Source organism: Seriola aureovittata, chromosome 1 (assembly GCF_021018895.1).
Source record: "Seriola aureovittata isolate HTS-2021-v1 ecotype China chromosome 1, ASM2101889v1, whole genome shotgun sequence".
In the NCBI taxonomy this organism is placed as follows: Eukaryota; Metazoa; Chordata; class Actinopteri; order Carangiformes; family Carangidae; genus Seriola; species Seriola aureovittata.
Genome location: NC_079364.1, coordinates 18,945,018 through 18,962,274, shown reverse-complemented (window position 1 = coordinate 18,962,274; position 17,257 = coordinate 18,945,018). Strand labels below are relative to the sequence as shown.

Here is a 17,257-nt window from a genome sequence, read left to right as displayed (position 1 = left end):
TCACTCTCTCTTCCTCTCTGCCTCTATCTCTCTGTCCCTCGCTCAATGTCTCCATGGCCAGCATGCTCTGCTAATAAATGGAGGGCAAGGCTTTCAGTAGAGGAAGAGGACACTGGTAAGGGACAAATGGAGAGAAGGAAACGAAGAAAGAGGAAAGGAGGGCACTGTTGTTTGTCTCTGCTCTCCCAGTCCTCACCATCACTTTTCCTGTACGATTTTACCATTCCTTCTTTCTCCCTCTTGCTTCCCTCTTTTCTATCACTCTATCACACTCTCCACGCATAAAGGTCAGTTTAAGCGAGTGTGGTATTTTTAGCTGTGCCTCTCGAACTCTCCCACTCACTCTTGCACTATTCCTCTCATTTCCCCACTCCCTCCCCTCCATGGGTTAGACAGCCCTGGTTGTGACAGATGAAGGGATGAGGAGTAAAAACATTCAATGGCAGGTTTTGGTTTCATCCAACAGCATGTTTTATTTAGATAACACGCCCCATAGTGATCACATTCCTCTGCATTGAAAAGCCAGGTGGCTTGTAAACCCATTCAACATATGCGTGTTTCAGTGAATAATTTCTTTAAAATTGTATGAATTACAAAAATGTTCTTTGGAATTTCCAATTAATATTATTTGAATGTCTTGTTCAAAAAGATATTTGCCCTCTGTTTAACCAGCCAGAGAAATTCTGGTTGGGTTATGAAATACATTTATTTGTATGACTGTTTTGATGTGTGTTCATGAGTGCAAACGCATCTGGTACGAGTGTGAGAGAGCGTGCGAATACGCGTGCGAATGCGCGTGCGTGCGTGTTTGCGGCAGCAGTTCAGGGCTGCTCAAAGCATGCTGGGAAGCCTGTCACTGCAAATCAGGCAAGGGGAAATCACCCAAGTGCACAGAGGAGAGAACCCACCATCCCCCACTTTCTCTGTCTGTCTCCCTTTCTCCATTACTCCCTCGATCTCTTCTTTTCTCTCTCTCACGCTCATTTATACCACTCCACTTCTCCAGTATTTTTCCAGTTTTATGAAAATGTAACTTTCTATTGAATGGAAATGAGAAACAAAGTATTCGGGGGACCTTGACAGCAAAGGCCCTGCCTCTGTATGTCGGTTTCCTGTCCCTCATTGCTCCAATGTGTCCCAATAATAGTTGGCAGTTAACAGTTACCCATGCTTCAGCGTGTAGGGACTGTAACTATGTTGCTTAGTGCAAATATTGTCGTCTGTAATATACCGGTTTGTTAATGCGTGTCCTAATTTTACTACTAAAAACTACATTGTACCACAGTCACTCATGTAGATGAGCACAGTTTACTTCAAATCAAATGAGGACAAATGTAACCTTGATTCTAGTGCAACATTTTCACAAATGCACTTTATAATGGTGGATCCTTGAAAGCTTCCTCTTAAGATGTAAACTGTCAAACTTGCTTCAAAGGAAAACAAGATTTTGTAGACTTGACGAACAGAAAAATGGCTCCCTTCGGTTGTCATAAAACTTATTTGAAGATTTCATCATTAGAATTTTTTTTAGCAGTTGCCACATTTAAATAGAAATAGCCTTTTACATGTCAAACAAATTAAGAAATGCATTTGCAAATGTGTTTAACAAACAGTTCATACATATATGAAATCAGGGTGAGATATCAGGCATTATTTGATATTTGCTCTGTTACAATTAATAATTAATAGTATAGAGCAATTTTTGCTATCTTGCAAACCTAGAAGAAGGCAAGATTCCTTTGAAATAGGTTTACTGAGTAAAATAATCTTCACTTCTTAGTGGTAGTAAGTACCGAATCTTGCATGTGTAATTTGGGGAAGGAAAAAAACTCTTTTACATATTTAACACTCTGCACACCACTGTCCAGCACAAAGTTATTTGTTATCGGCACAGTGTCACATAACACATGCACACTGTGGCTGGGACAGGAATATCTTCCTTGTATTTCTGTTGTATTTGTAAGCGCTTTCAGCTTTAATCGGCACTCTCTGTCCTTCACAGGCCTGCTACATGTGCGCCAGGTACCTCACCTGAACTGTCTGGCGAATCAACTCCCTGACCACAAGGACCTGGCCTTTAAGCTCAAGAGAAAACAGTTCAGTATTGAGGTATGTTGTCTGGGTTACTTAGCATACCCAGGGTTTCTTCATAAACAAAACATAGGTGTTCACCGGTCCTACCATCTTGTTGTATTTTTAATGCTGTTTCTCAGTCATATTTTTTGTTTTGTTTTGTTGCCCCAATTTTACTTTTCTAATGTATTTTGTAACTTGCCATGTAACCATTAACCTAAAACAAGAACTTACATGCAGTAATTATTTATTAAGAAAGCCATTACATTTGTTCCATTTAAGTTGTTCATAGCAGTGCTGAAATTAAGTGCTGATGATAATGAGAAGTCTCTCACGTCAGCCAAGCTCCGTCAACCTGTGTTACCTTTTATCTGTTATTGGGTGGCAAAATCAAAGGTGAAGCTATTGATTATACACTGTTGCTACCACACTTACTCCAGTGCAACATCAAGAGGCAACAGAGTGTGAAGAATTTCTATCTATATGCTTGAATATGTAGTGAAAAAATACTGGTGGCAGTTAAGTTATAGGTGTAGTTTGCACTTTTGCTATACTATAGTAGTTCAGTAGTTAGGATTAGTCACCAGTCATGATATTGATACAAACAGGGTTTCGCTACACAAACATTTTAAGCCACAATAGCTCTCAGGTGAGCACACTATGCACAGTAGATGCTGTTTATTTTGTCTAGCAGGTTCTTGTTCATTCACTTCCCAGCTGGGAACAGCAGTGACCTGTTGAGAAAAAGGAGCAGTAAGCAGCAGGTGTATTTTAAACTGCGGCCTATAAGCTAATTTGAATTGCAGTGTTATTTCCAAATTGCCTTCTCCACATCTTCTGAGACACGTTGGATTGAGGTCTGAAGGCTTTATTAGGTGTCAGAAATACACAAAAAAATGTTTTCTTCAAAAGCGATTGTTGAATTTCCTTTTTTTTTTTTTTCGCATCATAGCTTGAAATCTCTTGATTGGCTTGACCATTTTAAGCCTGCATAGAATAGAGGCCTCTCCATTTCTTCATTAATTTCGATTTATGATTTTTTCACCTCTTTCTCTCTCTCGTCCTGTCAAAGACACATCCATTTTGCATGTGTCACATCATCACTCTCACTCTGAGCAATCAATCTGTCACTGAACTACCACTCTAGAGACAAATTAAGGGGCCCTCCTCTTAGCTCAGGCTCATGATTGGTCCTCATTACATTATCATTACCTTATCACACCCTCTGGTCCTTGGCTCTTAGTGAGTCCTATTGTCTCAGGCAGGAGGTGAAAGGGAGGAGAGGAATGCCACCCCGACCCCCTCCCCCCTACAAGCCTCCTCACATCCTACGGTCATCCCCTTCTCATTTTCTGCCAGCCTGCATCATCCTTCTAACCCTTTCTCCTGTCTGCATTTTCCCCCACCTACTCCCTTTCTCTGACCCCCCAAATAGGCCACTCCAGTATAGATTTATAAGGTCCGTAAAAGTCAAGGTGGTTATCCTCAATGGTCTTTTAATTAGGCCTCTGTATTGAGCAGGCCAGGGGGCTGAGGCCTAGAGAATCTCTGTAGCTCTATGGGGCCTGGATACCATGTCATATATCCCAGCAGCACACTGTTAAGACCAAGCTTTGTCTGTCTTCCTTGTTTAAGGAGCTTTACTGGAGTTTTTTGTTGAATGTGAACCATACCCTTGTGTTGCCCTCAGAACATAACACTATAAGAAAATCTCACAATTCTAAAATGGTTGTGATTGTTGACATAAGATAGTAATAATATGAAATGTCAATCACAGTCCTTGGTCATGACACATTGTTATGTGGCAGGGAATTTCCCAACATTGTATCATACCACCAGTTATGCATCAAATCAATCAAAACACATATTAGTCATTAGTCATTGTAATACACTATTATGTTTTCATGTTGTGTTCTGTAGAACTTTGATTGGCTGTCATTAATTTGTAAACCACCTGAGATGGAGATGTCACAAAGGTATGAGTGCATGTTGGCTCTTCATTCCTCGATGCAGAGGCATTGGTATACCTGTGTATTAGATCACACACAGGACCACCGCTGCGCTCTGACTATGTGACTCATCATATACTGTGTTTGACCTGTTGGTCAACTGCCTCGGTGGGCCGCTGATTGACAAATGACATGGTGATTGGAGTCTAAGCCCAGTGTCTGACATGTGACAGCCCACACCATCCCTGCTAATCACCTCATTTACTCAAGCTACAGGACTCCTCTGCCTGGAGCCACATAATACAGCATTCTCTGACTGAGTTTGTTCTGCGCTGCTCCGTCTGTCTTCTTCCACACATCTATCATGTCAGAGGTAACACACTTCTCCTGCTGCTATGTTCTTATTTCAACTTTTGACTCCTTTTCCACATTTAAAAAGCAGGAAATTCAGCCAATCTTTGCATATCATCTATCTGGATTAATTTGTGATATGGCGAAGGTGAATGACAGGTGATTGACAGCGCTAGCTGCTCACCAGCCAGGTCAGGCAGGTACGTGTCACCCAACTGCACATGGAGTCATGCTGATGACTAATTTCTTAACTGCTGTTTGAAACACACCTCCATCACCTAGCACATCAGGAACGCGGAAAAGTAGTTGTTTACCAGCACGCAGAGTACAGGGTTGTATCTCATGTATTTAGTTATTAATAATTAATAATCATAATAATTTTTTTCTAAATTTGATAACACTTGTAATATTAATTCCCAACCTCAAACTCAGCACCATTATCAATGTTCTTCTGGTTCCGTGATAAGGTTACCACGGTAACAGTTTGACGTTTCCGAGAGTTCAAGCTGCGGTTGATGAGCAGTTATTAGCCATAAGGCCTGAGGCCAGAATTAACCCATGGCCCTGTCTGAGCAGGTAGGGGGAGTGTTAGGTGTTTAGACAAGATTAACACATACTCATAGACACATACACAAACATTGCTCGCTCCCACACGTGAAGATATTGAAATTTGTGAGCGCATACTGATTGAGAAATGCAAGCACGCACATATGTGACGGAAATTTCTTAAACATGCATATGTGTGAGAATTTTTTCCCACTCACTCATGTTAAGCCGACACAGGCTTCTGTCAGTAGTTTCACAATTCAAGATGCTTTGAGGATGAAGGTCTGAAGAATGCAGGTGATACGCAATTACATTCTCCTTACCTTTGTCTGACCCTTTAAACTGACAGGCAATGTGCCTGTGGGGTACTGGGGTGCTAGAGGCAGGTCACCGGGTCAAATACAGTATAAGACGGGGATTTGTGTCAAATTAGTCTTCTCTTAGAGGAGCTTTTTGGAGGTGTCTGTTGCACTGACAAGCTATGTCACTATGGCTGTGTAGGCTGTGCACATGTATTGGCTTTAAGGAAAACTTTCTAGTCTCAATTAGTCTCTAGTTTCAATTTAATGTTAATGGTTTTTTGTTTGGTGGTATTTTGAGATCTTCAGTGGAGAGTCAATATAAGAGAGATGGAAGAGAGGATTGCATGTGATGAAGTTCCCAGGCTACATTTCTTTAACGTGGCAGTTACTGTACTTCACAGTTTCTGACTTGTAAATACAGTTCACATCAGCATCTGAGTCAGAATTACAAGCGTCTATATATCTGACTTCACACTTAATAAAACAGTGTTCAAACCAACTTCAGCCCTTCATGAAAAAACACAGCCTCCTTCATTCATCAGAAAGAGACTGCTTCTTTGACGCAGCGGGGTGCTAACACAGAAGGCACTAGCAAAAAAAAATGCTGGCAAAACCATTGAACCTGGCTGAAATACAGTGTAGTGCAGTTCACAGTGCAGTTCATCTGTCAATTCACTGTGGTGGCCTGTCAAATACATGCAAACACACGTTCCTGGTAGATTACTCTGTAACACGAATACCGTTTTTGTGCTGTTTATGGTGCGATCACTGAAGTGAAAGATAAATTATTGCTGCTGTGACATTGCCTGCGTCAATTGTAAAAACTGGTTTCAGAGTATTATAAACTGTTGTGCAGTGTTTTTGCATCTGATAGACCATGAGACTGATGGATCTGTTCCTCAAACTACACTTCCTGGATTGAATTTCATCGGCTCACAGGTACTTGAAACAACAGGCCCCCACTCAGGCTGCCCAGTGCCACAAAAAGCAAACACACAGTGTTAGAATGACTATGCAGTGCATTTTTGTAAGCCTCACACTAACAACTCTGCATCATGCAACCTTCTCGCGTCCAATGACCTTCCATCTCACATAACATGAACTTGGCATTAGCCAATCGAGTAGACTCTTCAGTCGAGCAGAGGGGAAGCAAAGAGGGAGAAGAAAAAAGGAATGAAGATGATGATTGTGCTGAGTAGAAGAAGTCTTTAGGAGAAGAGGAAGGCGAACTGAAAGAGTCCAAGGGAGGTGTATGGAGTAGGTTAATGTTTCTTGGCATGTCCTCAAAACGTCTTTAAGACAACGCCTGTGTCTGCCCCCTGTTGAAGCCTGTGGGTGCCGAGGGAAGGGTGTTAATGGACCTATGTGAGGAACAGAGCGAAGGCTTGGAGAGGAGGGGGGAGGCGTAAGCGGAGAGGAGCAGTTAAGTGATTCTCAGGTCAGGTCTAATTAAAATGAGGGCTTTTCCTCAGAGGCACCAAACCGTCTTATTGAGAGAGAAATAAAAAGGGAGGGAAAGAAAGAATTGTAGAATGCAGAGCATGTTAGACAGAGACCCAGGCCTCAGGGCTTGTCTGTGTATTTGTTTATATGTTTGTTTGTATTCCATGCCTGGTCGTATATCTCCTAACCCAAGTCTCAAATAATGCTTGGTACTAAAGATCAAAGAAAAGCCAGTATTGAAAAGAACTCATACAGAGAAAGAACTAAACTGGGTCATTCAATACAGTGTTTCCCCTAAGTTGACTGCTTTCACCACATTTGCCAGATTTTGTGCGTTTACAAAAACGTGGATAGTTTGGCCTGACTTTCAGACGTTCGGGGTCGATGTCTGCCCATCTTTGGTTTTCTAACACTTGTTGGAAAGCTTTTATTGCACTTTACGTAAGGAGTTGTCAACCTGTCTCTCCTCTGCTCTGCGTTTGTGGGGAGGGGCTAAGACGCACACGGTTAAACAGAGAGCAGAGAAAAGGAGAGAATGAGAGTAGAACGCAGTAGAGACCCTCACACTGAGCTGAAATTACACTAGTGCACTTAAATTAGGTAAATAACATAAATACAATTTTTTTTTTTTTCTTAGTTTTTTTGGGGGGGATGGGCAGTCCCTCCCCAAGGCACTTGTAGGGCAATAACTGTTTCCAGTAGTGGATCACAATGACTTGCAGATTGACAATAAACTTAATATGAACAATAAGCTTACTGGATGTCCTGAACCTATTAGTAGCATGCAGAAAAAAGGTTTTCTACACATCTGCCTGTGATTCCTACATCTGCCTTGGGAATCATGATCAGATGGGAATGGACCTTTGGAATAATATTCCACTTGAATAATTTATACGTCCTCCGTTGGTGCACACCAGCCTCTGTCGCATTTTGGAATGAGGTGTGCTTATGGTTTGTGCATATATGAGAACGAGAGAGTGAGAGCTCAGTGTGGGCCAGTCAGTTGCACGCGATCGTACCCCTCAGCCGAACAATATTCACAACATACATCAGAGTTACATTTATTATTTAAGAGGGATTTTATCTATTCTGCAAATGTGCATGTGTGTTTGAAAAGGTCCAGCTTGTTAGGTCTCAATGCTGGTCTTGGGTTTGTGGAGGGTGCAAACATGCAAGTTTTTTTTTGGGTTGCTTGTTGTGCATGGTGGGAACCTCACGTTATTCAGGTTTGCTGCATAAATTCATGGACGGATGTTTGCTAATTCTGTTAATTTAGAAAACCAAACCCACTTCAATAATGCCATTCTTCTAACACCAAATCTGGCCCCCAACAGTGGCATACATTATCTGATGTGGCACCAAGGTAGCCTGCGCATGGAGGATGTGCTTCTTACGACAAGGTCAAGGTTCAGAAATGATTAAGGCTAAAACAGTCCCCAATGAGATTTTTTTTTTTGTCAAATGCCTAGGGAGAAAAAGCAGTAACAGTTGTGGTTTCTGTAGTCGAGTCAAAGCTGTGCTGCCCTCTGTACTGAATTATCACAACACCGAAACGTTTCTTGCAATCGGACAGTGTTAAAGCAAAACAAAACAGGGCATATGTGCTCCTCCTGCCAGTCTGAGTAAGAGTGTGGTCTGCATGAACTCGCCCTGGAAGTGAAGCTGTTTCATCAGTGAGCAGTGAACCCTTAACATAGTCCATGCACCACTCAGCCCCCATCAGACTAGACTGGCCACATTGGACTCAGACCTGATTAAAGTAGTCCTAGTTGTCTTCAGCTCCCATTAGAGAGAGGAGGGGAAAGAGGCTGTAACTTGCATGCCACCCTACATCCATGGGGTCTTGTGGTACTATAGGGTATTCATAAGTGTGTTCAGAAAGGGCTCTCCATTAGCATAATGGTAGTGACTGGGGAACCACAGGCCCCCTGGTGCTTATAAACTGGGTCTTCGCTGTATCTTTGGCTTCTGAATCATTTCATTGTTATTTCCTTTTAGAAAATAGGGTCTAATTTTGCCTTAGGTCCATGCACTTTTTGTGCAAGTGTTAAAAACTGTTGGCAAGGCTGGCAAATGTGTTCACTGTAAATCCTTTGTAAAAAAAACTTTACTGCTTTTCCTCATATTCAGGCATAATTCCTAATTCCTGATTTTTTTTTGATCCTTGGTTATGTACACCTAATACTAAGACTAAAACCACACTGATATGTTTTAGTTTTAAAACACATCACTTATGCCTGGCGTCCACACTACTCCGTTTTCGAGCCCTGAAAACTGAGACTTTTGGAAATGCTGCTGGCCCTGTTTTAGTGTGAAAACTCTGGGGTTGCATTGTAGTCTGGATGGGCAGAAAATGAGACCTTTAGAAACAATGACACAGACACCAGGCTTGCCTCCTGATTGGGTCTTATCCGTCACGACTACCAGTAGTGCATGCAACATGGATAATGAATTACAAGCGTTTCTGACGTTGTTTCTGATGTTGTCTTTGCTGCCAGCTGTCATGCAGTTAAATTCTGCCTTTGCTGTTCTTCGTTCGTAGTATTTTCTGCGACAAACCAACCACACACACCCACTGTACGTGAATGGTCATGTGATATGCATTTTCAGGTGTGTTAGTATGGATGGAGATTATTTTCTCATACAGAGCTAAAATGCTCGTCTGGACGGAGATAGTTTTCATTTTAAAACCTTTCAAAATGGAAATGTAATAGTGTGGACGCAGCCTTAGACTTGTTATTTAATAGAAACGATAAAATAATTAGTCACTCTGCAAGTTAGGCTGCACAGGATCTTAGAATTTGCAATCATGCATATGTTTTAAAAAGAACCACATGTTGGTATTTGAAAGTCCAAACCTTCAGAGGTCAATAATCCAGCAATCTAAACAATGCCCATTATAAAATTGCCCTGAAACATTGTTACCATTGTTACTGAGACTTGACTACAAAGTGGCAAAAGGCAGTGATTGTCCAATTTTAAATGAAGCAGTGACTTCACAGCTGTTGGTCCACAGAGAAAGTTAAAATTGCCATCATGGAGCACAAACAGCTCCATGGTCGGAGTGGTTCAAAGGTGGAATGTTGATCCGGAGCAGGAGCATCAAACTCAGGAAGGCTCTCTGCTTGGGTCCTAAAAATAACTTTCCCACACTCTCACCGCACAGTGTCCTGGGGTGGTCAGGAGGAGGAGTGTGTGTATGTATTTCTGTGTGTGTCTGCTCAGTGTTTATGTATCTTACGCTGTTGAAATGTGAACAAATTTGAAAACACAGATAATGTTTTAAATATGGTGCTGTCTGCACTAATTTTCAGATAGTTTTAATACAAGCTTTTTAAAAAAAATAAAAATAAAAAAAGTTAAGTCTCTTCTTCCTCCTCTTCAATTGTTTGACATTATCGACAAATGTTTTTGTGTTGTATAAAATTATTTGGTGAAGGGATAATGAGCTAACATTAATTCCATGGCTGATGCATATAGACACTTGATCCCTAACAGTACTACTTTATGAAACTACTTTAATAATAATAATACATTTTATTTAAAGGCGCCTTTCTTGGCACTCAAGGACACCGTACACAGTTACACAAATTGAGATTAAAACACATTAAGAATTAATTAATTAATTAACAAATTTTTTTTGACAAACAGATATGACAAACTTTGTCATATCTGTGTAGGTTGACAGTCAAATGTCAACATTTTTAAAAGCTTGTTTTTCCCGTTCTCACTACATCGTGTCTTGATGTCTCTGAAAAGCTTGTCTACACAAGGACACAGTCTTATTGTGAGGAGTCCATAATTTCTAGACTCCTCACAACAGAATTTGTGTGCTTACTTCATTCATTTGTTTGCATCCCAAACAAAAGTAGGCTTAGAGATGCCTGATCAGTTGGACACTTAGCCTTTTTCTAAATGCTTTCTCTGTCAGCAATCCCTCAATGAGTCCTTGCTTGACAAAAACAAATTGGGTCTCTTGATCCTCTTTCTTTCTCTTTATCTCGGAGCACACCATAAAGGCATTTGTTTCAGCTAATCATGGCAGCTACTTAACCCCTGCTACTGTGAATATGGTTGTATTTAAAAAGGATTCACCCAACAGTCAACACAGAGTTGTTTAAAGCGGTGTTGGCCATTGAGAGAAGTTAGCCGGCCGCTGAATGTAACAGTGCTCATGAATTTTATGAGGGCAAGTGTCCCTGTCCTTCAGAGTTCACAGGTGGCTATTGAAAGGCCTGGCCAGATGATGGAGGATAGTTAGGACACATATAGAGCCCTGAATAGACTTTAATTACACCCAGCAGATGAGTCAAAGGGGCCATTGGAAGGACAATCCTGCACTTCAAAAGGCAAGTTAGAGGGCAAGGTGATGGCGCCTTATCGAAACGTTTGTGACCCCATCCATGAATCAGGGCGCGTGTGTGAGTCAGTGGTCTTGTATTTATCCGGCAAAAATAGAGCAATTTTCTTTGTGCCTTGACTGCGTGTGTGTGTGCGTGTGTGTGTGTGTGTGTGTGTGTGTGTGTGTGTGTGTGTGTGTGCGTGCGTGCGTGCGTGCGTGCGTGCGTGCGTGCGTGCGTGCGTGCGTGCGTGTGTGCGTGTAGTGCGTGTGTAGTGTGTGTGTAGTGTGTGTGTGTGCATGTGTGCGCGTGCGCACTACCTAACACACATACATGAATGTGTGAAGGTGGGGGAGGCACTGGGTGGGAGAATACTCCAGTGTGTGGCTTAACCAAACTTTCCTTTTGTCCCTAACAATGATGAGTGATGATGAGTGACAGGGGTGTTAGGAGTGGGATCTGGGGAACAGAATGCACCTAAGCAGTGCTCACCCAAACCCACACAAAAGGCAGCAAAAGGTCAAATCTGAGGCAAGCTTCTTATCCACTGGCATATAATATTGCACCATTTTATGTGCTCCATAATAAGCAAGAACATTTCATGTCTCTTTGCTGTGCTCAGGCTGACATGTATTATTTTTTAGTATAATCTTAATGCAGTTTCAGTGCCACCCTAGATAATTTTGCAAAGGACTTAGTATAGTATACAAATTCTGTCAGTTATTGATTACTCCCAAGTGTTTTAAATCGGAAGTCTTATCACAGCAGATTGAAAATAAAATACCCGTTTGCCTTTTCTTTGTCTTTTTTTTTTAAACTTTAATAACAAGAAGAGATGCAGCGAGATGCTCACTCTAACTTCCACTGCATATCTGTTTGTCCCGTCTCTGTGAAGCAAGTAAGAAACAGAATCCATACATTCTGCTTACACAGCCCAACAACACACATACACCCCTCCTCTTACCTCCACATACACATTATGCCCCACTGCTAGCCTGGGATGAGGACAACTTGCGTGCAAGTATTTCCCAGGAGGCAGTTGTAGACTGAGGGTTCTGAGGCCCGGGGATGGCTCTAGATGGCGGTTAGCGAGGAACCACTATTTTTTTTTTTTTTTTTGCCTGCACTCCTCCTACCCCTCCCCCTTTCTGAGCTCAGGCAGTGATCGTAATGGGGGGTGACAGCTCACCTCTCCCTAGCGTGCCTACGGTCTTCGGAGCGTTAGACCCCCCCGTGTAACCCCACCACCACCCCCCAAGTCCCGGAAGGCCACAAAGGTTACTCCATATGTTAGTCTGAGGATTCTTATGAATCTTTTTTTTATATATATTTCTGTCAAGTCTTGAAGTGTTTGCGTAAATCAAATGGAATCATATATAAATTTCTGCTGGATCCCCTCATCATAAATGTATTTGCTCAATATTGAGTGTCTTCCTTTGTTTTATTTTTTTTGTTTCTATCATCCTCTGTCTTCTGTTCTTCTGTGTTAGTTGTAACTCAGTGGTGTGAAAAGATCCAGGGACTGGAGTTTCACATCTATTAAAGACTTCATGTTTGGAGAGGGAAGTGATCTGATGGCCTGATGTTGTACGCTCACTTACACATACTGTTTGTATGGGGACGTCATGTCCGCTTGCTTCATCACCCACAGTGAATGCGCATGAGTGTGTGTGCATGTGTGTGTGCTGCTGCGCCTGTGTTTAGCGTGCATTTAGTCCTGACAGTGTATCTTTACTTGCCTTGGTTATTTTATAGCAACAGTATTGTTTTTGAGTCTCCTAAACACTGTTTCATTACTTTACTTTGTTTGACAAATACAATGGCTAAGTTGAAAAAATTTGAAGAAATTCAATATTGTTTGCTCACTCAAAGGCATGATGGGAATATTTTATGTCTCTGTTGCAGACATCCAAAGTTTTCACTTATTGAGTGACTTGTTTTACTCATATTAAAAATAACATTCTGGCCTCAACAAGAGAAAAGATCCCAGTGAGCGTCCCTCTCCAAGTAAATCTCATAGGACATGAAAGTTAACAACCTCCTTTGATGCACGTCCTTAAACACACTCTGACATTCAGCAATCCTCATTTGAGGTTTCTGCATCAACAGAAGTGCAAGGAGACAGAAGTTGGAATGCACAAAATTATAATTAAATCAGTACAGTGAATTTCTTGCACCCCTCAATAGATTGCACATCTTGGTGTTTGTGTGTGTGTGTGTCTTTGAATCTTAGCAAGAGTGTTAATGCCTGTGCAAGTCTTGAATAAATGGCTAGTGAAATTGTATAATGAGGAGTGTGTGTACTGAGAGGAGGGTTTGCGTGCTTAGATGGGCAAGGAATAGCGCACAAAAGCATGTGTAGTGGTGAATATTAGAGTAGGCTGAGTGTTAGCAAGGTCACTCTGTGTACAGAAAGAAGTGCTTTCCCATCTCAAACTCACTTGCTCTCCCTCTGTCTATCTCCCTCTCACTCTGTCTCTTTTGTCAGACGCTTCCTCCCTCCACTCCTGTTTTTTTAATCATAGTCAGCTTTTTAAGAGTGTTGCTTTCTCTACATTTCAAGCCCCTCATTCCAACTTAACTGCCTTCACATTTACCCTTTTCATCTCATTTGCTACCAGACACAAAGTCAGCTTGGCATCTTATAAGCTGCTGTCTGTTTTAGATAATAAAAAAAAAAAAGAAAGAAAGTTGTAATCATGGTGAAAATTCAAACTACACTCGGTTGCTGAACCGGAACCTGAAAAAAAAGATAGGCGATCTCATTTGGATGTTCTGAGAGAAGTGCACAGGTGCAGCAGCACTGCTGTGGGAATCAATCTGCAAGAGTAGGATATGCAAGATAAGTGCCAAAAGGGGTGTGTGCACCCTCCCGGCATCTTCTCCAAACACACTGCAGGCTAAAGTGGAATCCCAGCCACGCCCCACATGTCGCCCCACGTGATGTTTGGGGACACATTGGGCACCCACCCTGGACACTCACGAGCCTTTCTTTCTTTTCTCAATCAACACAAGTGCATTACCACTTCTGGCCTTAATGGAAGCCTACATATCAGAGACTAGGCACTGGCCCGGTGTAATCTGACTTGTCTTAATTACAGACAGTATCCAGTAATAGGCTGCTTCCATAGATATCAGCCATTAGAGCAGTGTCTCTGACGGGAGAGGCCTGATTGGCTACGAGGTGGGTGATAAAGAAGCCATGCCTCATTTACCTCCAATTTTTTGTTCACACATCCCTGTATTAAAGTCAAGCGTGAAGATGGCAAAGGCCTGTGTTAAACTGATTTATGTGCTCTCCTGTGTGGTGGTGGCTAATCTGCTCCTCCTGATTGCATTGTCAGCAATCGGTGCTGCTTTACAAGTAAATGATTTCACTGGGTGGAAGTTGTTTCAGCAAAGTTAGAAGTTTTCATTAAACGGTCCCTTTTCTGAACTCATGAAAATTGATGTTAGTGTGGAGTTCTTCCTTTCTCTCTAGTGAGCTTATAAAGTGACCCTACCCAGGCCTTGGGCTTGTCTGTGTGGTTTCCCTTCCAAAACCTCAAACCAACTGCTCTTGTCTGCTAATTGAGCAAACCCACAACAAGTGTCCACAAAAAGACTTTACAAACTTGAACAAGATGTTGTTCTTTCAGCAGACTTTAACTGTTTCCTCTCAGCAATCCGTACTTATCCAACTTTCTTCTCTCCCCACAAGTATACACACACTTTCTGACGGACTCATCGCGTGCTTTCCTGGAGCGGGAGCTTGGATGTTAGGATTTACATTCATGTATATGATGACCAGTAGGATATTGATGATAGATTCTCAATCCTTCCATCTCACCCATTCACTTTGCCTTTGTTAGCGCCAGAGCAGCATGTGATCTGATGACAAGATATGTTTGAGTAATTCCACAGACGGCTTCACCATTCATTTCAAATGCCATAAAACAAAGTCAAACCATTAAAGATAATATACCCATTATTAGTATGGAAATTAGAAACAGAATGCCATAGAGTACTGAAAGCTTGTCACTTGAGTGACAGTTAAAGAAACTCCTGGTTCAGTGCACTGTATTTAAGATATGTTTGATGTTTTTCAAACTCCATATTTGGCAAATTATCCTCGGGTGGCAGCCCACACCTTGTTGGTATTTAAGACAGATTTCGACGAATATTACTGGATCGTGGTGGCGGTTGCATTTAAGGGTGCAGCTCCCTCATAACAGGGAGGTGTCGTCTGCTGACAGATCACTGTCTGGATGAGAGAGCACAGCAGCATCCCACCTCATTACCGTAGCAACACACTAACCGAGGGACCGACACACTGCTCGCTGTGATTAAGATGTAAATTTCCTCTAATTGGAATGTAAATTCATACATTTATATGAAGACGTCAGCTGTCAGATTGCAATATTGTGTCCTTTTTTCTCCCTCTCCCCTGTTCCCCAGGCAGGAACTAGGTGCCTGTAATCTGTATCATACTCCCACAGCCCATCCTGGGATTTGCCGTTTGTTTAATAGCGGGCCCATTGTCCCGCTTCCAGGCCGTCATTGTAATGCTTCCCATTCATGTTTCTGTGTTTTGTTGCAGTCTGATTTGCTCTTGCTACCTGTGTTTGTTCCTCCATGCATGGCTGAGCCGTCAGGGCTTTGGGGATGGGGAGGGACTTTGAGACGGGGCTGGGGTCATCGGGTGGCCGTATTTTGTGTGTGCATCGATTACTTCTGCTGAATGTTCCTCAATGCAAATAAGTCTGCCACTTTGAGAGGAAGCACATGTATCTGAAGTAATTAATTTTACCCTTGAATGCCAGCTGTGGTGTTGGTTTGATATGTTCCAAATTGAGCTTTCTCACCAAAAAGGTGTTAATTTAGGGATTTGGCAGATGAAGTATGTGTGTTTGCCAGTGTATACTGGGATGCATAGTTTTTGTCCTGCTAATTCTGAGATTCTGCCATCATGGGGGGGATTGTGATTGTGAGATTACATTGTGAAATGACACATTCAGACCCAATCACCTTAAAGCTGACACCATACAAAATTCTTCCTACTCAAATGTTACAATAAGTCTAGTTATAGCCTGCTTACCACAGCCCTGTTTATAATAAATTCTGTCATTTTCTGACTTATTCAGAGGAGATCTCTCAAGTGGGTGAACAGATGACATGCTTTTATAATGTGTGTTAATGATGATAAAATTGTAATATAGATAATCGAACTCTCATCTTGTAAATACTAGAACCTTTAAAGTTACCTTTTCCATGTGCATATTTTCCACATAATAGTTATAAATGATTTCTCCTACTCATTAGGAGACAAAACAAGTGAGGCATTATTATTTGTATAGTAAGTATTTAAATGTAGGGTGCTCTATTTTCATGCATGCTTACAGTCCAAACACTTAAGACCTCAGATAGGATACTAATCCTGTTTTCACACAACAAGCTTCACCAACACCTGTCTGAACAGGTCACGCTCCTGATGATCCTGCGCATGCGCAAATGGACAATAACACAATGTGACACCTGGCGTGCTCATACAGAAGTAAACTGAACATCATTTACACGAGGAAGTACAGGAGGGCCCATAGTGTCTTCCATCTTTCCTTATTAGCATCACTAATGTTACTTACGTTAGACCACCAGTGAATAATCATGACTAATCGTTTGTTGAAGTGATGTAAAAATTCTACGTATAGAAAATTTAGTTTGACTTGTGGTGTGACTGATCAGATGGAGGTCACCACAAATTTGGTATGTATGAGATTTACCAGACACTCAGACTGAAAACATTACAGTTAAAAAAAACAAAAGCTGTGTTACCTCAGATACAAGGGACTTGAAGACGGTTATCACGGTGACAGTCATTTTATCCTCCTCAGTATCCTCAGTATCGAGTTGAACAGTAGAATTACACTGCATTACAAAATAATCTACCTGGAACTTTCAAGGTTCAAGGCAAAAATGTTGTGCCTTTGTTCCACTTTGTATTTCTTTATAATCGGTATGAAGGTGGAAAGGGGGGATATTGTGGTTCCACCTTTTTGCCGGCAGAGGAGGCGGCAAAAGGGCCGAATTGATATCTTTGTAAAAGGGAAAGCTGGCATCGCGGGACGCAGTGTGACGTTATGATGATGTGCCAAGTGTGCGACCCGCCACCGGGGAATTAGAGGTGACTGAAGAAGAAGTTAGCAGCAGACCTAAAGGAATCAACACGTTGTATATGATGCACAGAAACTTTGTCAAATATGTCAAAAGGTGCGCA

General features: G+C 41.8%; 1 protein-coding gene across 1 annotated transcript in view; it reads left to right on the top strand.

Annotated features, from left to right (window-relative positions):
* The window catches only part of elp4 (elongator acetyltransferase complex subunit 4), a 53,245-nt gene that overhangs the window by 20,096 nt on the left and 15,892 nt on the right, over window positions 1-17,257 (top strand). Inside the window, exon 9 of the mRNA XM_056404094.1 lies at window positions 2,003-2,109. Within this exon, the coding sequence (XP_056260069.1) occupies window positions 2,003-2,109 (107 nt within the window). The remainder of the gene's footprint in view (window positions 1-2,002; window positions 2,110-17,257) is intronic.